This window comes from Rhinopithecus roxellana, chromosome 4 (assembly GCF_007565055.1).
Source record: "Rhinopithecus roxellana isolate Shanxi Qingling chromosome 4, ASM756505v1, whole genome shotgun sequence".
NCBI classification, from domain to species: domain Eukaryota; kingdom Metazoa; phylum Chordata; class Mammalia; order Primates; family Cercopithecidae; genus Rhinopithecus; species Rhinopithecus roxellana.
In genome coordinates, this window is record NC_044552.1 from 6,595,371 (window position 1) to 6,619,884 (window position 24,514).

The following is a 24,514-nucleotide window of genomic DNA, read 5'->3' on the forward strand; positions in this document are numbered from 1 at the left end:
CGGTGCCCTTTTTTACTGTGCTAGTCTAAACCAGGTGCAAGGACCCCACAGTGAAAAAGCAGGTGTCCAGGCTCACAGGCCGACTTCCTATGCTTCCCATCTCTGTCTCACACTTGCCAAAGAAGAGGTCACCCAGGCAGCCAGATGCTCTGGCATCTCACTCCCACCTGCAGATAAATTTTCATTTGCCCCTCACATACCTGGGGCTCTGCTTGTACTGTAGCAGAGCTGGAGGAATGGGAAGTGAGGGGAAGGAGCTATGATAAAAGATCTGCTCCTTCTCTTTTTTCTAATCCCCTAGAGGATAATGTGTAAACTTGAACAAGCTGGGTCAGGAGTAGCCCAGAACCATACCCACCCACCCCAACCAATCTCAGAGCTGACATATGGTTCTATGTAACGTGAGAGAGATCAGGGAGGCCAGGATCATTATCTTCAGGTACGCTAAAGCATGCCGTGTTACAGGGGATGAAGGTGCAGAAAACACAGAATAAGACCAATGGATGGGAGTGGCATGGACAGATTTCAGTTCAATATTGGAAAAATGCCTAACAGTAAGGCTCTCCAACAATGGGATGGGCTCTCTAGAGAGCTGCAACTATCACTGAGGTATTAAAAGACAAGCCCATGTTACTTCAATCAATGACAGAAAGAATGTGTGTGTGTGTAGCAGGTGGTTAGATGTTTTCATTCTATGACTCTGAAGACTGCATAATACTATGTCCAATCATCCATCAGTGTTGACCATTTTACAAAGCCCTGTACCATCACAACATCCTCCAAGAGGAAACCAAGTTAATTTTGGGAAAGAAGCTGCCCTTAGGTAACAAAGTAAATCAGGTGGGAGGGAAGAATAGTGGCATAAAGTTGGATGACGCCTATGTCTACATAATCTCTATGTACCACCTTCCTCACTTGTACATTGCAAAGGTGATGGTAACAACAGGTAACTGATTGCTTGCTATGGGCCAGACACTGTTTTAAATACTTCTATTAATTTGCTTAATTTTCACAACTCACTCTTTTACTTATGTAGAAACACAGGGAAAGAGACTAAGTGACTTACTTAAGGCCATATAGCTAGTAAGAGGGAGAATCAGTAGAAACACAGGGAAAGAGACTAAGTGACTTACTTAAGGCCATATAGCTAGTAAGAGGGAGAATCAGAAATTAAGCCCTGGTAGACTTCCACACATTATGTCCAGGCACTCACAACAGTGTCTGGTACAAAGTAAGGGCTCAAGAGAGAGAATTCCAGAGTTGTGCTGTGTGACATTATGCAAAGCAACCAAAGTTCTCTATGCCTGGTGTTCTCATCTGTAAAATGGGTGTACGAATGTGTATCTTATAGAGAGGCCAAAAGACAAATGATTTAATACATATAAAATGTTTAGAGAATGGTGGCAAATAATAAGTACTCAACAAAGGTTACCTAATGTCACATAAACACACCCTTGATTACAAATACATACAAAAGTGGTTAATATCTTAATATAATATAAAGCTATGCCTATGTCTGTAATATCCATACATAAAGGGCAATCACTCAAAAAGAGTCACAGTGGAGTAATGAGGCATCACTACCAACCACTTAACCGTATAGCAGAGAGTTTGTTTATCTGACTGCTTTGTGCTTAATCAGACCACACCTTATCTCTCCATAGGTCAATTCTATTACATGATGGAGGCCTTCCTTTCCTTCCTTCCCCTCCCTTCCCCTTCCCGTTCCCCTTCTCTTTCTCCCTTCTCTTCTCTTTTCTTTTCTTTTCTTTCTTTTCTTTTTCTTTTTCTTTTTTCTTTCTCACTCTGTCACCTGGGCTGGGAGTGCAGTGGCATAATAATGGCTCACTGCAGCCTTGACCTCCTATGCTCAAGTCATCCTCCTGCCTCAACTTCCCGTGTAGCTGGGACCATAGGCATGTGCCACCACATCTGGCTAATTTTTTATTTTATGTAGAGATGGGGTTTTACTTTGTTACTCAGGCTGGCCTCAAACTCCTGGGCTGAAACAATCTGCCTGCCTTGGCCACCCAATATGTTAGGACTACAGACATAAGCCACCATGCCTGGTCAGATGATGGAGGCTTTTCTACAGATGATTATTCTCCCTGGAAACCTGCCTCTCAATTTCTCCCTGAACCTTGAATCAAGTGAATTTTCCAAGATTTGTATAAATGAAAGAGAGAGCACTATAGAAACAACCTTGGAGACAAAATGGGATGTTTTCCATTGTATCTTTCTTTTTTTTTTCTTTTTTGAGACAGAGTCTTGCTCTGTCACACAGGCTAGAGTGCAATGGCGTGATCTCAGCTCACTGGAACCTCTACCTCCCGGATTCAAGTGATCCTCCTGCCTCAGCCTCCTGAGTAGCTGGGATTAGAGGCCACCATACCTGGCTAATTTTTGCATTTTTAGTATAGATGGGGTTTCACCACGTTGGTCAGGCTGGTCTTGAACTCCTGACCTCATGTGATCCACCTGCCTTGGCCTCCCAAAATGCTAGGATTATAGGCATAGGCTACTGCGCCTGGCCAAGAGTGAATTCTTTTGCTAGAATCTGGAGAGCTAAAGGCCCACTGCCAGGGAGGCAGAGGGTGCCGCTGTCCTACCTGGTGAGCTTGGTGCCAATCTGTTGCCTCAGCTCCAGCCGCTCCTCATCCGTCTGCCTGGGAAGGATGTTCTTTTCTTCCAGCTCTCGCTTGGAGGGCCTGTTGCTGAGTTTGATGGCTAAGGAGTCCTTCCTGCAGACCTTCATGGCCAGGGAGCCTGTAGGAGAGAGAAATGAGTCAACTAAGGCTGACGTATCTGCCTGGGCTCCCACAGGGCCAACCCTGGGCCATAAGATACAAGGCAGGAAGGAAGTCATCAACGCTTTAACACCTGAAAGTGGTTAAGGCCTCAGTTCCTAGAGTTCCTGCCATTGCCACACACTCTACCCCAAGCACTGTGTGGGGCACATGGACAGCACACAGGGAGCCTGTGATTGGGTCTCTGCTCTCCAGGAACGCCTAGCATGCAGGCGACATCACAAAGAAAGGCAGGACTGGCTGTGGGGTGCAGTGGACTGCAAAGGGGGAGACAGGACAGAGGCCTTTAGCAATTAGGGGAAGTTTCACAAGGAGGAGGGGCTGACACCTGAAGCAGTGATGAGAGTCCAACAGGCAGCAGGTGGGTGGGGATCTGTGTCTGCAAAAGTTCAGTGGTGAAGGTTACACCAGGAAATCTCAAGAGACAGAAAAGATCAACTACACTGGAGCTGGGGGCACGTGAAGGAGAAAAAAGGTAGGCCGACAAAGTGGGGCTGGTTGGGGGTGGGAGTGGAGGTGAGGGCTTTGAAATAGGCAATATCCTGGGGTGGGTTTTTTTCTTTTTAACCCCAGGGTTTCTGAGCAGCTGAGGCAGGGCTTCCCTACATCTGGTGTAAATCAGTGGTTCTCAACCAGTGGTGATTTTGCTCCCCAAGGGACACCTGGCAATATCTCAAGGCATTTTTGGTTGTCAAAACTAAGGTGGCAGGCAGAGGGTGCTACTGGTATCTAGCGGACAGAGGCCAGGGATGCCTGTAAACACCCCACAATGCACAGTATGGCCCACACCAAAGAATTATCTGGTCCCACATGCCGGGAGTGCTGAGGTTGAGAAACCCCGTTATAAAACATTCAGTTCTCTGGATACTGAACAGCAAAACAGGGGCTGAGCAGTTGCTCCTTCCATTCATGGATCATTGAGGTCTTTGGCTGCCCTGTGTGGTTCTTTCCTTGACATCATTTGGATCCCTGCATAGCTTGCCAGGTCTCACACGGAGCCAGCTATTTGAAGCCTGGTAAGTAGAGAGCAAGAGAAAACGCCAGCAGACAACAAGTCTGAGGATGCCTTTGGGCTTTATTGTGTAGTGCTTTTCTTCTTTCTTCCTCCGCTGGTTTTAGAACATGGGCTTCAGAATGTGACAGAGCCTGCATCAAACCCCAGCATTGCCCCTTAGCAGACGTGAGGCCCTGGGCCTGTGCCTTGCTTCTCCATTTTCTGCCCTTATCTGTAAAATGAGGCAATAGCATCCATGCCTCAGGGTTGTGAGATGTAGGTGAGAGATTAAAACCGTAGCCCATTGTCAGGCACACAGCACATGTTCAATGCATGGTTGCTATTCTCATAAGTTCATTTATTAAAAAGTTGACCAAATATCAGGCTGTACTCACGTAACTAAAATTTATTTACTGTTCATGGCTAGAGTGATAGGTTTTGAACTTTGCTTTCTTCATTTCTTCTCTTGTCTCTTAGCACATTTAAAGGTCATAAATAAGAAATTTAAATTGAGGCCTTCAAAGTTGCTGAGGTATGCTTAAAAACTGAATTTGTTGCATATACAGTGGGTAGTATTTGAGTGTTTGCTAGACAAACACAGAGTTTTAAATTTCTTTTCTTTTCTTTTTTTTTTTTTGTGGGTTGGGGGAGAAGTTGCATCCTAAGGGAAGCAACAAAGAATAAGCCATTTAAAGAGGTAGGAGGTGGCAGTAATTTTTAGAGCTAGGAGGGCATTTAGAGGACATTTACCCTCTCCTCTAATTGATGTAGGAACTGAGGCCCCAAGAGGTAGACTAAGTTGCCCTACGACCCAGGACCAGTCAATACCAGAGCGGGGATTAGAACCCAGAATGCTGGGCTACTGGGTCCTCTCTCTGCTCTCTTTCCACAATAGCATGCTTCCCCACCCCTGGTGAAGAGTTAAGATGAACGCACTGGTGTATAATGAGCTGTCATCGTCTTCGTCCTCCTCCTCTTCCTCCTCTTCTCTTGTGTACAGGCAAGAAGAGTCTTCGTAGTCTGACTCATGAGGCACATTTTCTTTATTGTCATCACATTCAATCACAACAGTTGGCACTTGTCTTATTTCTGGAAGGCCCATAGGTCCTGCTTTGGTGACCCCGTCACCCGAATGCAACCCAGAGCTGTGGTAAGAAGTGGAACAGGGGACCCGCTGCTCAGAGCTGTTTAAAGACAAGGAGGAAAGACGAAATTCATTTTGGCTAACATGCTATATAAGTGCATCAAAACCATTGTAAAACTCAGTTGTCTAGTCCTAAGAGACAAAGGGTCTACTGGGCAAGTAAGGTTCTGTCGCTCATCTTACAGGGAATCATTTGAAGATGGCACTGTTTCCTGATGGGAATAGTGGCGTGGGTAGGAAATAATAAATCCAACTCCTTGTGGGTGGTGTGATGGTTGCACAATGATGTGAACGTACTTAATGCCATTGAACTGTATGTCTTCGAATGGTTAAGATGGCAAATTTTATGTTATCTGTGTTTACCATAATTAAAAAAAATTAAAAGCAAGGGTAAAGCATTAACCTGATAGTGAAGCTACAGTTTCAGGAGAGAAAGATAATAATTGAGGTTCTAGTTTTCTAAAGCTACACAGGGCGACTGATAGGGACTGAGTGTGTGCAAGACTGAAATGCTGTGGCTGGAGATGCTGAGAAAGGGAAGAGGGGGATGGACAGAAGGCTGGAGACCCATGCATGACATCGTCAGCGATGACCTACAGAAAGTGATCTCCCACAGGGAGCCACAGGTAATGCCAGTCTGGATATTTTGCAGGTCAGCTTTCTAACAGGCATCGAGGATGATGTTTTTGGTTCTACTTCTTAAGTTGAACCAACTTGGATCAAATATCTTTATTAACTAAAAAAGCTATACTGCTGGGTGTGGTGGCTCATGCCTGTAATTGCAGCACTTTGGGAGGCCAAGGCAGGTGGATCATGGGGTCAAGAGATCAAGCCCATGCTGGCCAACATGGTGAAACCCCGTCTCTACTAAAAATACAAAAATTAGCTGGGCGTGTTGGCACACACCTGTAGTCTCAGCTACTTGGGAGGCTGAGGCAGGAGAATCACTTGAGCCTGGGAGGCAGAGGTTGCAGTGAGCTGATATCGTGTCACTGCACTCCAGCCTGGCAACAGAGTGAGACTCCATCTCAAAAAGAAAAAAAAAAATCTATACAAGTTTGTTGTTCGAAAGTTAGTAAATGCATGTCATCAAAAATAAAGAAAATAATTATTTTCTGAATCCTCTGAGGATTATGTAGTAACTTAGAACCCTTTTTATGACGGGCTTTGCATGAAATCTAGCAAATATCATAAGAATATGAAGCCAGAAACCACAGTTAAATTTTGTAATTCTTTTTCAGATTAACTGGAAGTGGAATTTATATCTTTCATTTAAGGAATTTCTAAACACAGGAAACTCAGTGCATTTTACCATCCAAAACTGTTTGACATGCATAAGGAAATGGAACATGAGGTTATATTATATATCAGTAAGTTCTACATTTGAATATTTTATCCAAAAGAAATCTGACTTAGGACATATGAATGCATGCCTCTCCTCTGAAACTTTCAATTATGCTTTAAATTATTGCTATGCCTAATGTAAATTCAATTAACTTCCTTCCTTCCATTGTTTCCAAAGAGCTGTTTTTCTCTCTGTATTTTTCACATAACTCTTCAGTGACACAAATGGAAAAATCTAGTTAACACATTATGAGCTATGATGTTCAACGCGATGAACTAAATCAACTTAAAAAAAGCCAACTACTGAATAGTATTAAATCATATATTTATAAAAATACAGCATCTTATTAGTGGTTTACCACATTAGTGGTTTACGTCAGTCGATTTCCCACCTAATTTAATACAAATGACAATGGGAGCAGGAGGGTGAAGTCCCCAGAGTGGCAAAGGGTGATGGGAGTGGGGCTAGGAACTTCGTGCTTACCCTGCAAAAGCAGCCCTTTTATCAGTGACAGCCACTCCATTCCAACTGCGCTTGGATTTCCATATTGGGTATTATAGGAAGTAAGGATGGAAGAGGCAAAAAAAAATGTAATTCCACGGCTCATATTTTGCCCAAATCCTGTCTTTCCTCTCTCCACTTTCTAGTTTAATTAGCAATGGTTCCTATAAAGGCACAGAGCTAGGGATAATGGAAGCCGGGAGCTGGGGATGAAAGCAGTCAATAGATATTCTTGTTTGGTGAGAAGAATCTTTTAAGGAAAAAAGTTGGAAACCAGAAAGCATGAGTTTCCTTAAGGAAGAAGGCTCCAAGTTGATTCAAGAAGATAAAGAAGAGAGAAAAACGCAAAGGAAGATAAGAAACTCCACCTCAGGTAGTGTGTGATCAACAAGAGGCTGTGGTTTCTTCTCTTTCAAAGATACATGGGCAGCGTGAGACCTTCTTAAATAGGATGGGATTAAATGGAGGACAGCTGGCTACTTTGAAAGGTACCAGGTACCATGCTACTGGGTTTGTCAAATAGGGATTGGTCAAGTGGCCAATGACTGCCTGTTGGGGCACTAGAGAAAGAGCTAAAGACTTCTGGGACCAATCAGGTCATCTTCTTGATGTGTGAACCCTAGCATGTTCTTGAATGCCTAATTTTCCTTAAGAATGAAGGAGGTAGTTTTCCAGGAAGCTAGGTGAATCCACCAAAAGAATTGTAAAACATTCTATTAATAAATATCCACTGAATGCCAACTATGCATCAGGAAGAGTCCTGAGAAGAAGACAAATGCCCTGATGAACCCACCCCTTTTGTAACTATGGAGAACCACAGGAGAGCAAGAAAAGAAAGGAGAGTACAGGAGTTAGCTGAGGAGGCTGGGAAGGTTAACATGTGGCCTCAGTTTGGGGAGTCAAGACAGATCTGGGTCCATGTTTTGCCACTTACTGTCTTCTTGACACTGGCCACATTGTTTAACCTCTGAATCTTGGCTTCCTCAACTGCAAAACGGGGTAAATCATGCCTTTTTTGTAGGGCTGGTGCATGTGAAGTCACCTGTTGACATGGCCTCAAATGAGACCCTTACTGGTTATTGACAGACATGGCCTTCCAAGTGGTTTCACAGCATGCTCAGTTTCAGTCCAGTCTCCAGAGCTGTTGGAGCGACTTTCTAAAACTCAGATCTAAGAGCCTCACCCAAGAGAACTTTGAAAGCCTCTCAAGTCTACAAAACTACTGCTCTGGGAGTGATGCAAATGAAAATTCAGTTAACGCATCATGAACTGTACTATTTGAGGCAAAGAACCAAATCAACTCAAATGCGGCATCTTATGACACGTGGCCTCTGCCCCGCTGGTGACGGACACCCACCAGAACATCAGTCTCTGTAGCACGAGTTTTTTTTTTTTTTTTGAGACGGAGTCTCGCTCTGTAGCCCAGGCTGGAGTGCAGTGGCCGGATCTCAGCTCACTGCAAGCTCCGCCTCCCAGGTTTACGCCATTCTCCTGCCTCAGCCTCCCGAGTAACTGGGACTACAGGCGCCCGCCACATCACCCGGCTAGTGTTTTTGTATTTTTTTAGTAGAGACGGGGTTTCACCGTGTTAGCCAGGATGGTCTTGATCTCCTGACCTCGTGATCCACCCGTCTCGGCCTCCCAAAGTGCTGGGATTACAGGCTTGAGCCACCGTACCCGGCACGAGTTTTATATAATATAGTTATCCCCTAGATCTGCTCTAAATACAGGCTCTAATTCCAAAAGGAAGGTGAAAACCATGAGCCTGCAAACAGTAGCTTAAACATAGTGTCATGTGCCTGCCACACCCTACATAATTTGGCCCAAATTATTAACACAAACTCATTCCCACTTCTTTACTTCTGTCTCCAAGCAACTGACCCCTTGATCACCTGCAACTATGCATTCAATGCTCTTGCCCTGGAATGTGTTCGCAAACCATCTTCACCTCATTCATTCCTATTTCTCAATACTTGTCTCAGTCAATGCCTTGCCTGTGTTTACGGGAGAGTCCTCGGGTGTGAAAATCATGATCATCTGTTTGCTTACTGTCTTCTCTTCACCACCCAAGGCTGTAGGCTCCTTGGGGCAGAAGCCACGTCTTCTGTTTGTATCTGGTTCCTATTACCATGCTTAGTGCCTAGTATCATGCCTGACACAAAATAGATGCTCAGTAATTGTCTATTGCTTTAGCCGAAGGAAAGAAATACAGGCTGGAATGACTGATGTTTAGGTACATTTGTAAGCACTTGGCAAAACATGTTCAAAAGGTATTAACTAAGGGATTGTTTTTTAATTTTCAGAGAGGTATCTAGTGGTGTGCTGCAGGGATGCGGTGCTCTAGACTTGGTTAGCATCTTTATCAATGGCAATGATAAAAAGGGCATCCTCAATGAATAAGTGGAAGAATTGAAGGAGAGAAGGAAAGAAGGGAGAGTGAATAGAGAGAACATTTACTAAATGTGTAATTTTCACACACAGTGTTGCATTTCACCTTTCCAACAACTGTACAGGACAGGTGCTGTAAATTCTCCCCAATTTACGAAGCAGGAAATTGAAGCTCTGAAAGGGTAATTGAATAGGCCCACAAGGACACAGTTGGTAAAGGAAGGGCTTGAAATTTGAACCCACTCTATTACAAATTCTGCATGCAAAAGTTGAACTGTGATACTTATGAGATATGTTTTTTGATAAAACACAAACCCCACTAAATGTACCCATGCAAGATGGAGGAAATATCATGCCTTGTCAACGTGTGTGAAAAATGGGCATCATTACTTTATAACTATTTTAAGTCCTACTAACTAGTGTTCTACCCTGCCATGACCAGGCCACTTCTGGGGCACTGAGTTTAATACTCAAGGGCATTCAGGAGACCCATCCATTCACTGATCACCTTGGCTGCTTTTGCACCAAAATAGCAGAGTGGAGTAGTTGCAACAGAGCTGAAAATATTTACTATCTATCTGGTTCTTTACAGAAAATGTTTTCTGAGCCCTGATCTGAACCAATGTTTTCTAAACCTTGATTATACTCCTGCCTCCTTAATTTTTTGTGTATGGCATCTTTGAAGTCCATTTATACTATTATTTACTTTGTAATTTTTAAAGTCAGTGTGGTACTTTAAAAAAAATTTAAACACTATTGTAACCTCATCCTAAGCAAATGATATCTTTGTAATAACAGGTTTTATATGTAAACCATATAGGTTTATAACATGTTAAGATATATTTTTATATTTGTAATACATATATTTTCAATATTGATATATGCATAAGTGCATACAATATTCAATAAAATATTAAAACTAATCAAAGGTTGTCCTAAACTCATTTTCTGTACCACCAATGATGCAGACATCACGTTTTGGTTAAATGTTGGTCTAGCCCAGGTTTTTTCAACACAGGCATGACTGACATTTTGGGCCAGAAAATTCATTGCTTTGAGAGTTGTCCTGTGCATTGTAGTATACTTAGCAGTACCCTGGCCTCCACTCACCAGATACCAACAGCACTTCCTCCAACTGTGACAGCCAAAACAATCTTCAGACATTGCCAAATGTCCTCTGAGGGATGAAAATCATCTCAGATTAGGAGGCACTGGCCTAGAGCATCCACAGTGGCTTTGCTGCTTGCTGCATTCTCAGCACTATACCATGTGAGTCTCCTCAAAAGCTACTTAGGTATTAATTATCAGGAATCTGCAGCATTCGCTGAATGATGAAGAACTGTCCAGATCTTCTCACGTGAGTTCCTGACTTGTCAGGTCTGAGGCTGGCACTCTGGGGGCTGTACCAAGACGCTGATGCTCTTGGGGTTCTACTCACTCAGCTACTTGCACTCCTGCTTTCAGTTCCTGAGCTGTTACCTCATGAATGCAAGAGCTCCAAGCTGATGCTTGAGTGAAACAGGTTTTCTCATTCTGTTGCCCAGATCAGTGATTTACTGAATGACACTCAGTGGCCTGAGAGTCACATCTTCCAGAGTACCTGTCAACCTCCCTGAGGAATTGCTGACTCGTGTAATAAAGTCTATTCTAGACCATTCACATCAAAATTCTTTGGCATTAAGCATTTAGTTGGCTTCAGGTTCAAATGGACTTCATTGCACACGGGTTGTTTTCACCCTCCCTCTTCCTAAGGGCTAACTAGCTTCTAAAACCACAGGTAAATGTGAAGAATCTCATCCTAACCTCTGAGATGGAGCCTTTGTTTATTCTTTTTTTTTTTTTGAGACAGAGTCTCGCTCTGTCACCCAGGCTGGAGTGCAGTGGCGCGATCTCGGCTCACTGCAACCTCTGCCTCCTGAGTTCAAGCAATTCTCTGCCTCAGCCTCCCAAGTAGCTGGGATTACAGGTGCCCGCCATCAAGCCCAGCTAATTATTGTATTTTTAGTAGAGGCAGGGTTTCACCATCTTGGCCAGGCTGGTCTTGAATTCCTGACCTCGTGATCCACCTGCCTTGGCCTCCCAAAGTGCTGGGATTACAGGGAGGAGCCACTGTGCCCGGCCGCCTTTGTTCATTCTAACTGGATTATTGCAGATGATGACAGAAGTTAACATTTCTAAATGCTCACACTGTCCCATGTGTTGATTCACTTGAGCTTCACAAGGATCCTAAAAGATAGGTACTATTGTGATCTTCCCATTTTAGACGGGAAAACACAAAGGCACGTGGCCAAGGTGACACAACCAGAGGGATGCAGACATTGAATTCAGGCTGTCAGACTATAGGACCTGATCTACTGCTGTCACTATACTACTGCTAATGTAGAGGCAGTGGTTCCCCAGTGGCTCTAAACCTTACTCTTCTTCCAGAACCTCCCCCTCCGCATCCACCAAGTCCACCCTCTATTCTGCTGTCAAATCGGTCTGATCATGTAATTCTCCTAATCAAAAGAGTCAGGAAAGGCCTCACTGTAAACTGGATCAACTCCACCCTCTATAGCATGGACTAAGAGGTGCCTCACGATCTGACCCCCCAACTCCTTTCAATCTCATTTGTTATTATTCTTTACTGTCTCCCCAATGTTCCAGCCACATCAGACCACGTGCCACTGCCCAAGTACACTGTGGACTTTCTTGCCTCTTCCCTCTACTCCTGCAGTTGCTCTGCCTCAGAACTCACCCTTCAGGTTTTGGCCTAGAAAGAGTATCCTGCCTATCCTTCAGGGATGGCTCAAATCTCATTTCATTGAGCATCCTTTTCTGATTTTTCCAATGGAAATCAGTCCCTTCTCTGCACATCCATAGCCTCTGTTTCCAGCTTTGTTACAGCATCTGCCACATTAGGTTATAATTACAGGCTAAGCATTTACCACCACCCCCATTAACTGTGAGTCTCTCCAAGACAGAGGCTGATGATCTTCCTGCCTCAACCTCATCATTGCATGTGTGTTTGGAACTGATGGATAAGTTGATCAAATATTTGAATTGAAGTCACACGCAATCAGAGTACACCACATTACATTTCCAATTACTCAATTTGCTAAAATTAGGATCCCTGACCCTTAGATAGAGTCTTGCTGTTGTAGGGAAATTCTCTTTGTGAAAGGAGCATTAGGATTTTGGAAATAGTGTTCTAGAGTTCTTTTTCCTAAGAAGACAACTGGAGGAGTGAAGGCACAGAGATCTATGCAAGCAAGAGCACGTTGGTATGGTGTGGCCTTCATTCCAGGACTGTGTGTGCACAGAAAAGGTAACAGAGAGAGCTTATGGTATTCCAGTTTCCAATTCTATACTCACAGGCCCTCAGCCCACTTCAATTCAGACTGTCCAAAGTTAGGCTGCTTTGTAAGGTGACGTCATTGAGCTTGATGAGATCTATACGGTTTCCTCTCATACTAACATCCTATAATGAATTTAAACAAAGACCAAAGGCCTTAAATTATTTTCCAGGGGAAAAACAGATGAATTTCTGCTCCCTATCATCTAGGTAGCACTCAGTAATGTCATTTACTTGACAAACGTAAGAGGGATGAACATGCAGAAACTAAAGAGCATTCCATGATGTTCACAAGATGTTGGACAGATGCACCATTTCAGAATATTTCCACACAATGTCTTAAAGATACCAGCGGGTTCCACAGCTCAGGATGACGGAGCAGGAGCATCTTTTTTTTTTTTTTTCTCTATTTATCCTCTCCATGATGTCTTCGTTAGAAAAGTAAAAATGCTGAAGAAGCCCAAGTTTGAATTGGGAAAGCTCATGGAGCTTCATGGTGAAGGCAGTAGTTCTGGAAAAGCCACTGGGGACGAGACAGATGCTAAAGTTGAACGAGCTGATGAATATGAACCACCAGTCCAAGAATCTGTTTAAAGTTCAGACTTCAATTAGTGTCAAATAAAAAGGAGCATCTTTCAAAACAACCACACGGCTACCACAGATGGTCCTTTAGTGTCCCATGAAAGTGTGTTGTAAATGTTCATCATCTCATTTAATCGCCACAAAAACTTGCATAGTTAAGAAGGGTATTGTTATTATCTTGATTTTCATGAATGGGCACATGAAGTCTCTGAGAACACAAGTGATCTCTCGGCAGTGATCACAGCAGGATGTGAGCTCAGGTTTTCCCACCCAGGGCCTGTGTTCTTTCCATGAACTATGTTGCCTTCTGCTGGAGAATCAGCAAAGCCCATCATTTTTTCCATAGATGTATATGCTGACTATGAAATGCAATTTATACTGCAAATTTTAAAAACCACGGAATATAATATTTTTATAACAAAAAGCAAGGATAACAGATGTTCACACAATCCAGCTACTCTCTTGCTATGAATTTTGCTGTGAAGAGTCCCATGATGAGGGCTATTGTGGAACACATAGGGAGGGGGTTTCAATTCTAGACTTGGGGATACAAGTTTTGTGTGAGTAGCACACGGCTGGGGGTGAGTAGGTGTGCAGAAAGTATAGGCGACAAGAGGGAGGACAGAATAATTACCAGGCTGGATAATCCAGCCTTGCACAATGGAGCGTTGCTGATAAAAAGGGGGCATGCGGTGGGTTTCATGTCTATTGTGGCCACTTTAATGACACATCTCCTGAAGGACAGAGAGGCATCACCACCACACTCCTCCCATGACCCTGCATGATGGTTCTTCAGTGCCCTGTCCCCGCCTGACATCATATTACATATTCATAGGCTTATTACCTGTTGCTCCCACTAATGAGTAAGCTCACAAGGATGAGGACGTTGTTTCATCCTCATTTTCCCCTAGAGGATGGAACAGTTTAAATGAACAGAAAAGAATGAACAGAAGTATCCCTAAAACAGAAGGCTTGCTATTTACACAACACTGAAAAGAGATGTATTTGGAAAGCTTGAGAGGAAAATGGCAGTCCCGAATCGATACAAGGCACACATTTAAAACTGCCTTCCTCTCATCACATCTACAGGACGCCTTAGGGAGGTGAAAAGCTGTACTCTCTTCCCTTGGTCTTGTTCACACCAAGAATGACCTTTACCAAGACTTCTTCTTGGAAAACTCAACTTTTCTCTTTGACTCTGTTAAACTAAGTAGGAGATGCATAGGTTGAGAGCCCGGGCAGATAACCATTTCTGTCTCCCTTCCCTTTTTCTACCATTTTTTTCTTTTCTTTTCTTTTTTAATAGCTCATTGCAGCCTTGGACCTTTGGGCTCAAGCAATCCTCCTGCCTCAGCCTCCTGAGTAGCTGGGACTAACAGGTGCATGTCGCCGCACCTGGCTAATTTTTTGATTTTTTTTGTAGAGATGGGGTCTCGCTATGTTACCCAGACTGGTCTCAAACTCCTGGGCTCCCGAAGTTGTTAGGATTACAGGAGTGAGCCACCGTGCCTGGACTTTTCCTACCATTTCAATGGCTGAATGTTTTTAAGGGATCTCTAGACTTCAAAAATGAAGAGACTGACTTACCTTTCATGTTCATTACTGGATAAGGGTAAGGCCCAGACCTTACTTTCAGTCATTCATACAGGAATGAATGCCAAGACATCTACCGTGAGTCCAGGTCATTATAAGAGTCACTCCCTTTTCAAGGGAGCTTTGTAATAATCACTTTATCTCCATTCCATGGTACAGGCTGATGAGTAGGAAATCACTGTGACCCATCCATGGGAGGGGAATTACTGGCTGGCAAACACCTTTGAAACTCTTGTAGGGAATCAAGTGCAGGTCATAAAATTGAAAATCACTGTCTCTTTTCAATCCTTAATCTTTCTCTAAAATTGGTGGGATCCATTTCACTATCATTTCTAAAGAAAAACACGTAATAAAGGGAATATTGCTTTCTGGTATCTGATTTTAAATGCATCCATTGTTAAAAAAAAAGACATTAATCTCCTCAAAGGACAGAGAAAATTTATAATCTACAAATATGACACTGAAAACCAAATTAAACTTCAACAGGAACAGCTTTTGTAATTTAGTCTGCACGAGTTATGAAGAGAGTTTTCAGAGGGGAGAGAGAACAATCAGCCACTTTCCTCCTGGAGACCAAAAATGTGTGAGAAATTATGCTGCAAATTGCAGTGCCTGAGGCTGAAAAATAGCAGAAATAACCACTGTAGCCCAAGAAAATAGTTAATCAGCTTCTTTTTAAGAAAGCAGGCATACATTGTGTGGTTTATCATGGCCTAGGATTGGCCTTCTAAGATAAGACATGTAACATTAAAGCTTTTGTTTTTTGTTGAACTTTAGTCAGCAGGAAACTATGCTGTTCTATATATAGACGAGGGTACTGAGCCTTCCTGAATAGAAAACGTATTTTGAGTTTTTTTTTTTTTCAGCAGTGGTAATGGATTTAAATTAATTTGTTCACAGCCTCTGTCCTTTCAGGGACCAATGACCCACATTTCTGAAATACTGTCTGGGATTGGGATGTGATGAACAAAACCATAAGACACACAGAGTTTGACCAACAGCCCATCCCTCCCAGCACTCTCTATTTCTGATGGAGAAACCAGTGGTGGCTTTTCTATTTGACTTTGTCCCTAGACGCTGGTGGGTGTTCTAGCATGCTTGGTTGAGCATGGGTACTAAGAAGGCGGGACACAGAGTCAGCAGGACTGTGCAAGTCCCAGCTGGACCATTCGCTAACCTAACCTAGTCTCTTGGTCTTTGGCTCCTCTTCAGTTAAATGGAGAAACCTAGGTGCCCACCTCACAGGCAGTTGTGAAATTAGAAGGTAATGCTGGTGCAGTGTGCTTCCTGGACATCAACGCTGAGAGCTGCTGTTTTAACCAGGAGTGCATGTCAACACCAACAATTTATCATAAGTTAGTCATTATAGATATTACCCACTAATTTATTAAAATATTTCCTTTAGTATTTTAATAGTTTTGATTCACAAAACTTTCTGGACAATGGTTTCCAAGATCAAATAATTAATATTTGTGCACTGGAAAAGGGCAGGATTTCTATTGAAGCAAACAAACAAACAAACAAAAAAAATCAAAAGCAGATTCACTTTCTTTTGAAAATACACTTCTTTGTTTTTTCATCTTCTTAGCCTTAAAAAGGTGTTAATGGTTTGTACAGTCTCATTTTAACTTTCCTTAAAGTTAAACAATTAACTTAGGAAATTGGTTAGACAATTTCCTTGCCAACCTTATAGGGAAGGACGGGTCTTGCTCATAATGACATTACTTTGCACTAAAACCACATCCTGTACGTTGGAAGAGCAGTTAAATCTGAAAAACAACATGTACGTGTAGCCAATTAAAGATGATAAATATAGGCTTTAAAAGCAAATAACTGACCTAAAGTAAGAGATTGACAGTGCTGGCTTCCAAGGGGCAAGGACAAATGTCTAACTGGAATTGTGTGAGATGTGGAAGAGATGATCATCACCATAAGAAGAGAATCTTTCCCTGGAAACATATTTCATTTAACAATGTAGGCCATTTGTTATGTCATGAAGAAACATGGAACTTCACAGCAACACCACTTCACAAGCAAATAACACCTAGGTATTCAGAGTTTCATTCTTGCTGAGGCACTGATTCACATCTGTGTATTATCAGGGAACACCCTAATTAGCAGGTGAAACATTACAGACACAAGCCAATACAATAATTATGTTAGACTGTTCAGGCTAAAAGAAACCCTAGGGATCATCTAGTTTAGCAGCCAGAATTATTCTTTAGAATTTCCTGTGACCTTTGAGGCAACATGAAGAAAAGTAATTGTCACCATGAAATGTATTTATCCAAGGATTATAAATTGTATTACACTCTTTGAAAGGCCTAAAAATAATCATGGGATAATAGAATTCTAGAGCTTGGAGGGATTTTGGGGTCTACTGATTTCAATTTCTTCTGTCCATTGTAAAAACCATTCCTTTTTCAATATTCTTGACAAATTAATCTCCAGCTAATATGTAAATGTAAAAAGGGGACATTATAAGAAATAATAAACTATTTATATGAACTTATCAATGTCATTATTTTAAAGGAAAGATTGCTTTGTCATTCTGTGCCTATTACAATGCTTGGCATGCAGTGATCAATGGGTGTTGCTAAGAGTTCAAGATAATTCTGGAACTTTCCTGCATCTAGTTGACCATCCAGATTGGACTGGCTTATCTATGCTAACACAGATGTACATCGAATATGCCAGCAGAGGTAAAGCCATTCTATTTCTCCAAAATTTCACATGAGAGTTAACCTACTTCAATATATCTAATCTGCAGTTACAGAGTTGAATATGTCCTTAGCAGCTGATCCCACCTGTATGTTTTTTCTCTACATAAATACATGAGTAAACCATTTGGGACTCCTGTTGGCCTGATTTTTCTTAAAAATCTTCAGTGTCCTCTCTGTTGGTTCTTCCTTATATCTGATTACAATGTTATGTCATCAATCTCATTCTCTATGCCATGTCTTCTGAAAACCTGGAGAATAAATGCCAACTTCCTTTTCTTATTAAAAACCTCATTCACTATCTGGAGATAGTATATCACCCCTTCCTCTAATCTGCCTAAATGTTCTCTCATTCCCTTTCTCCTCTCCATCTGGTTATTCCTTTCTTTTAGCTTTTAGTTTAAATGCGGTTCTTCAGAGAAGACAACTCCGAATTTCATAGACCAGTTGACATTCCTGTTGCCCATTCTTCTCCTTCCCTATACTCTCACGGGTACTGATCTGCCCAGTCTATACTCCCAGCAGGTTCTAAGCTGCACTGAGGGTATCTTCTGTATTTTGTTCACTGTTACATCCCCAGTGCCAAGCACGGAGCCTGGTCTAGAAAATACACTGAGCAAAGAATTGGTGGATATTCTGTTTGCTAAGCAAACACAGGTACCATCCTTTCTTTTCACAGGGCCTGTTTTCATTCAAGATTTACAAGTCAGTAATTGCCTGAAATTTTTTCCTGGCAAATATCAGAGCTTTCTTCATCTAGCTGCTCAGGGACTTTGGACAGGAAGAGGTAGATAAAGAATAAATTTATTAGAAACGAATTTACTTTTTCATTTATAAGGCCCATAGGTGGCAATTTCCATCAGAACTGAATGTATGGTACTTAAAATTTTCCTAAACTAAAATTCACTGGATGTAAATAAGGCATCATTAAAAATATCTACTGATATTTTGCATCAGTTGATAGCATGCATGAATGATACTAATAACAAAAACTCATTCATATTTTGCCTTTTTAGATCAAACTCAGAGATTTCAATTATTCTTCCTATGTGAACTCACCTGGTCTACCAACACACTCCTCCCTCTAATTCATCTAGGATGTACCTGCATTGCCTTTCTCCTCCTTACATGATTGCTCCTATTTTTGAGGTCTCAGCATAAAATGCTGGAAGTTAACTTTCAGGTTTAGTTTGAGGACACTGGATAGAGCTGGACTATCAAATACGATTCCCTACACCTTAGCAATCTTAGCATCCCTACCTTAGCTGAGGATGATAACTTCTCTCCCATTTTATCATTCATTAAGGATTTGCTCCAAGAGAATTAATAAGAAGGGAAAATGTACTTCAATGATGGCTTAGGTTCATAATCAAAGTTATAGTATCTGGAGTCAAGTTTGATATTACCAGACATGACAAGCAAAGACCTAGGTTTAACCTAAAGGGAGGAACTTTGTATATACGTTGCTTCTAACATCAAACACAACACAACAGGAATGGCCCAACTGGGGAAGCAGGAGTGGATCCACACAAAAGCCTGTTTCTTTTCTTCCTTTGTTTTTTTTTCAGGGGAAAGCACGAATACAGTCCCCCACTACCACAAATTATGCAGTCAAGTTTCCCACATTTGGGAAAATCACAGGGGTCAGCACATACGGAGTGCAATGAATAAGCTTGCCTGGGAAAACGACCTTTGTGATCATGTATCTCCACTGCCAGATAAGTATGCAAAAGCCTGTTTCTATAATTGAGACAGTTTATAACAAAACATTGATCGTAATAGTAAGATATTTTTCTATTTCAAAGATTAGAGTAACTTTTAATGAAACCCACTCCATAAATAGTTTCAGAATACTTCCTACATGAGAGGTACTATGGCAGATTAAGGGTCGAGAGCCATTGTGGCCCATTTGTGCTGCTATAATAAAATACCCGAGACTGGGTAATTTAAAAAGAACAGAAACGTGTTTCCTCACAGTTCTGGGGGCTGGAAAGTCCAAGATCAAGGCGCTGGCAGGTTTGGCTGTCTGGTGAGGGCTGCATCCTCTGGCTGGGAGAAATGCAGCATCCTCCCATGGTGGAAGGCCAAGAGAGCTTTATGTTGCTGTGTGAAGTCCTTTTACACCAGGGTCTTAATGTCATTCATGAGGGAGGAACCCTCATGGCCTAATCATCTCTTAAAGGCCCCACTTGTTAATACTATCACATTGGCCATTAAGTTTCAACTCCTGAATTTTGGAAGAGAGATACTCAAACCATTCCATACGGGGAGACAAGGATGGTTCTTGTCCACATTAAAGAGAGAATATCTAGAGAAACACATAACCTGATGCAAGCATGCAAAAGGGGTGTGTGCAGGAGGGCAGAGCTCTGTATGGGAATCTGAGAAGGGATCACAGAGGAACTGGTATTTTAATAATGTCTTGAAGAACAAGAATTTTTCTTTGCAAAAGAAGCTGCTGTGGGTAGTAGAGGACGGGATGGAAGAGAATGCATTCCAAACAGAGGGAATAGTTCAAATTGTTAGAATAAAGAAAATATAAAAGGTTAAAGACCACTAATACTGCTGAATATTTATATAACATATGCCTTGTGAGAACTCAATCCATCGCTAGGAAGCAGATTAATAAGCGAAAGAATATCACTGCAGCTACGAGAGGCTCTCCATTCATTCAGTTATTTTTTCACTCACTCACTCAAACCTATTAGCCAGGCCCTGTTGTAGGCACTCTGGATACAGCCATGAACAAAACAGTTCCTGCCCTTGTGGACTGTATGTTCTATTAGGTGAGAAGAGCAACAAACTGAACGAAAGGCAAATGACACAAAATATTAGACGGTGAAAAATGCTTTGATAAGAATAAAAGGAGCTGGGGAACAGGCCAGGTTGCGAGGAGGGTTGCCATTTTGAACAGGAAGGGCCTCGTTGAGGACGTGTCATTTGAGTAGAGACCTGGGGCAGGTGAGTGTAGGAGCCCTGAGGATATCTGAGGGAAGGGCAGTCCATCCAGGGGAACAGACAGTGCCAAGGCCCCATCAGGAGGCATCCGGCATGTCCAAGAATGTGCGAGAATGGCGGGAAGGTTGCTGTGTGAGGGAGGAGGGAGCAACACAGAGTGGAGCCGATGAAGCGAGGGAGACCACAGGGGCAGTCCGTTAATACTCAGGTTTCAACCCCTGAATTTTGGAGGAGAGATGCTCAAACCATAGCAGATGAGGAGACAAGGACGGTTCCTGTTCACATTAAACAGAGAATATAGAGAGAAACACATAACCCAATGCAAGTGTGCAACAGGAGTGTGTGCAGGAGGGCAGAGCTCTGTACCAGAATCTGAGAAGGGGTCACAGAAGACCTGGTATTTTAATAATGTCTTGAAGAGTCAGTAGATTTTTCTTTGCAAGAGAACTGGGAGTGGGAGTGGGCTTCTGGGCCATGGGGAGGATTTCGCTTTTTACTCTTGGCGAGCTGGATGGTAACAGGAGCATTTGGGCACAGCCATTGTTAAGAGCTGAGCTGTGTCCCCAGATAAATTCATACGTTGAAGTCCTAAGTCCCAGTGCCTCAGAATGTGACTGTATTTGGAAGTAGGGTCTTTAAAGAGGTGAGGCAGTTACAATGATGTCACTGGTGTGGGCCCTATTCCACCATCACTGGTGTCCTTATAAGCAGAGATGAGGAAGAGCCACACACAGAGGGAAGACCACGTGAGGACACAGAGAGAAGACACCACCTATACAAGCCAAGGAGAGAGGCCCCGGGAGAAACAAACCCTGCTGACACCTTCATCTCAGACTTCGAGCCTCCAGAACTGAAAGACAAGAAATTTCTGTCATCTAAGTCACCCATTCTGTGTGTGTGTGTGTGTTTTTGTTTGTTTGTTTGTTTTTTTGAGATGGAGTCTTGCTCTGTCACCCAGGCTGGAGTGCAGTGGCGTGGTCTCGGTTCACTGCAAGCTCCGCCTCCCGGGTTCACGCCATTCTCCTGCCTCAGCCTCCCGAGTAGCTGGGACTACAGGTGCCTGCCACTATGCCTGGCTCATTTTTTATATTTTTAGTAGAGATGGGGTTTCACCGTGTTAGCCAGGATGGTCTCGATCTCCTGACATCGTGATCCACCCGCCTTGGCCTCCCAAAGTGCTGGGATTACAGGTGTGAGCCACCATGCCCGGCCGTGTGTGGTTTTTTCGTAATGACAGTCCTAGCAGATGAAGACAGTCACCATCTGACTTTCTCAAACCCTGTCGCCTGGGCTGCTGTGGTGGGGATGGGCTGCAGAGCAGATGTGGACGCAGAAGAACAGGTGGGGGAAACTGCAGCAAGCCAGGCAAGGCCGACTGAGGTTCAGGCCGGGGAAGCAGGAGCACGTGGAAGTGTTGATCTTATCCCTGTGTGTGTCCAGTGTGGACCAGATAGGATTTGCGGACGGTCAGATGTGGGGGACCAGAGAAAGGAAAGGGTCAAGGGTGACTCCAGGTTTTTGGCATGAGTGACTGAAAGTATGAAGTTGCCTCTAATTGAGAAGGGAAAGACTTCTTTAAAGTGCAGTCCATTAAGAATCTTCCTAAAATTCTTTCAGGGTCAACATGGGTCCACATTCCACCTTCATTTTACTAATAGGAGACTAGAACACACAGAAACAGATCAGCCGAATTAAGATCAGAAAGAAAAGGAGTCCTGATTAGGACTTTACAACTGACTTCTAGGATCGATGCCAACTAGATCAAGGAGCTTACTGCAGATATTTAAAAATAAAAACACTGCATCATCTTTGAAATGATAACAAAGGCATAAAAATGATATAATGGACGTTGGGGACTCAGGGGGAAGGGTGGGAGGCAGGTGAGGGATAAAAGACTATACATTGGGCACAGTGTACACTTCTCAGATGATGGGTGCACGCAAACCTCAGAAATCACCATTAAAGAACTTATCCATGTAACCAAAAACCACCTGTTCCCCAAAAACTATTGAAATAAAAGTAAAAATAAACAAATAAAAGGTCTTTCCACAACAGGGTCACTAAATAACCATGAATTCAACTCTTTAATGACTTTAAGAAAAGCTTGTTTCTTAAAAACAAGAGTAAAGGCTAGCAAACATTTAAGTACAAAAATGGGGAAAAAATGCAGTGTTATTTATTAGAATGGAAAGTTGAGGGGAAATCTAAACGCAAAAAAAAAAATTTGAAATGATAAAAGATCACCTTCAAAAAGACGTGGCTCACCACAAATAGTGTGAGGGGAATGAAGATAATCTAATTTGAGGAAACTTACTCAAACAAACAAAAATCTCCAACAAGGTTGGATCAAAACCATTCCAGCGTCATTGAAGACAAATTTTCCATGCTGGCTAATGTTCAACACCATTTGTTAGCTGCTTACTGTGTGACATGCAATAACCTCACTGATTGGATTCATTAAATCATCGGATCCTCACAAATGACCCTAATGAGGCTGCTGGCATTATGATTATCTGTATTTTACAGACAAGGCATGAAAATCAAAAAGAGGTTGAGCCACACGCTTTGGGTCACACAGCTAATACGTGGTGTGTCTAAGATTCAAACTCTGGCAGTTAATTCTGGAACCCACATACCTGGTCCTGAAGTAGGGGTGGGTGATGTCATCAGCTTGGCCCCCACTGCCTAGGGCAGCCCTGTGATTCTGAATAAATATGACCCTTTAAATTTGCTTCAGGTGAACTCTAGCTCCTTCCCCCAAATCTTGTGAGCCAAAGCTGTAAATAACCACATCATTGTTTAGTGCCATCAAGCAGGCTTAGGCAGGGTAATGTCTAAGAACTTCTCTGCAGGTGTGTGCCATGGCTTACACCTGTAATGCCAGAACTTTGGGAGGCTGAAGCAGGAGGATCACTTTAGACCATGAGTTTGATGCCAGCCTGGGCAACATGACAAAACTCCATCTCTACCAAAAATATAATAAAAAATAATTAACTGGGTGTGGTGGCATGCGCCTGTGGTCCCAGTTACTCAGGAGGCTGAGGTGGGAGAATCGCTTGAGCCTGGAAGGTTGAGACTGCAGAGAGCCATGATCATGCCACTGCACTACAGCCTGGGTGCCAAAGTGAGATGCTGTCTCAAAAATAAAAAATATAAATAAAACAATATCTTCTCCATATAAATCAGAGCAGATTTGGTATAATCTCAGGGGAACACAAACAAGATGGTATAAGATCTAGAGAAGTCCTTAGATGAAGAGAATGGTAGCTATCTTCAAAGATTTAAAAGTCTTTTACAGGAAAGGAAGATTAGAAGTAAGATCAGGAAGGGGCAGATATAAATTTCAATGAGTAAAACTTTTAATAGAGAGGGGACTTTGTAACAGCCAGACCTTCTTGACAATGGTGCAGGCTATGTTGGGAGCTGGGGAAGGTCCTGTTGGAGAAGAGACCAGGGAATAAATGGTCAGGAACACTGCTGTGGGCAGGGGCTTGGTGGCCTGGATGGCCTTCAAGGCCCCTTTCAGTGATAAGACGACTTGTGCAAATGTACAGTCCAGTGTCAGGCATTGATGCTGTTTAATTCACCATTCAACTTTTTACATTACCTATAACTTTCTCATCAGGATTGGACTGTCTGTCTGGACCAATGACCTATAGTGACATTCTTTGAGATTTCAGGGGGCAGCAATGGCACAAACAGGGGGCCGGTCCAAGGAACTCTGAAGGCAGGATGCCTGAGTGTTTGGTAATGCCTCTCCCTTCTTGCAGAGTTTTTTTGGGGTCACTGGAAATTGCCAGGAGGATAGAGAAATGATTCTTTCTTTCTGTATAAAATTTGGTTAGAACAAGAATGAAATCATGTTGACAGGCAACAGGGAGAATTTTTAGGTAGTAAAAATCAGGGGGAAATTACCCGGGACAGCTGGTGATTCCCTCCCCGCACTGAAAAGTGTGGCCTGTGACCTTGGCCTACTCTCAGATTCTTCCTGGAGATGACTGGGGACACTCAGAACAATCTCTCCAATCTTTGTTTGGGAAGAGGGCCTCTCTTTCTCTGGGGTGGCGATCTTGTCAAACTGATGCATGCATTAATCTCTGCATTCTGGTTGATCTGTTAGGACAGCCCTATGCTTTGACCTCGAGTGG

General features: G+C 42.8%; 1 protein-coding gene and 1 non-coding gene across 7 annotated transcripts in view; both read right to left on the reverse strand.

Moving 5' to 3' along the window:
* PHACTR1 (phosphatase and actin regulator 1) overlaps window positions 1–24,514 on the reverse strand; it is a 336,171-nt gene that overhangs the window by 56,625 nt on the left and 255,032 nt on the right. For all 6 annotated transcript variants that reach the window (XM_010357137.2, XM_030928570.1, XM_010357141.2 and 3 more), the window contains 2 exons: window positions 4,738–4,985; window positions 2,610–2,766 (listed from right to left, as the gene is read on the reverse strand). In XM_010357137.2, coding sequence (XP_010355439.2) covers window positions 2,610–2,766; window positions 4,738–4,985 — 405 coding nt within the window. The remainder of the gene's footprint in view (window positions 1–2,609; window positions 2,767–4,737; window positions 4,986–24,514) is intronic.
* Window positions 18,974–19,134, reverse strand: LOC115897231. Its single transcript, XR_004057147.1, has one exon. It is a non-coding gene; the product is annotated as a U1 spliceosomal RNA (small nuclear RNA).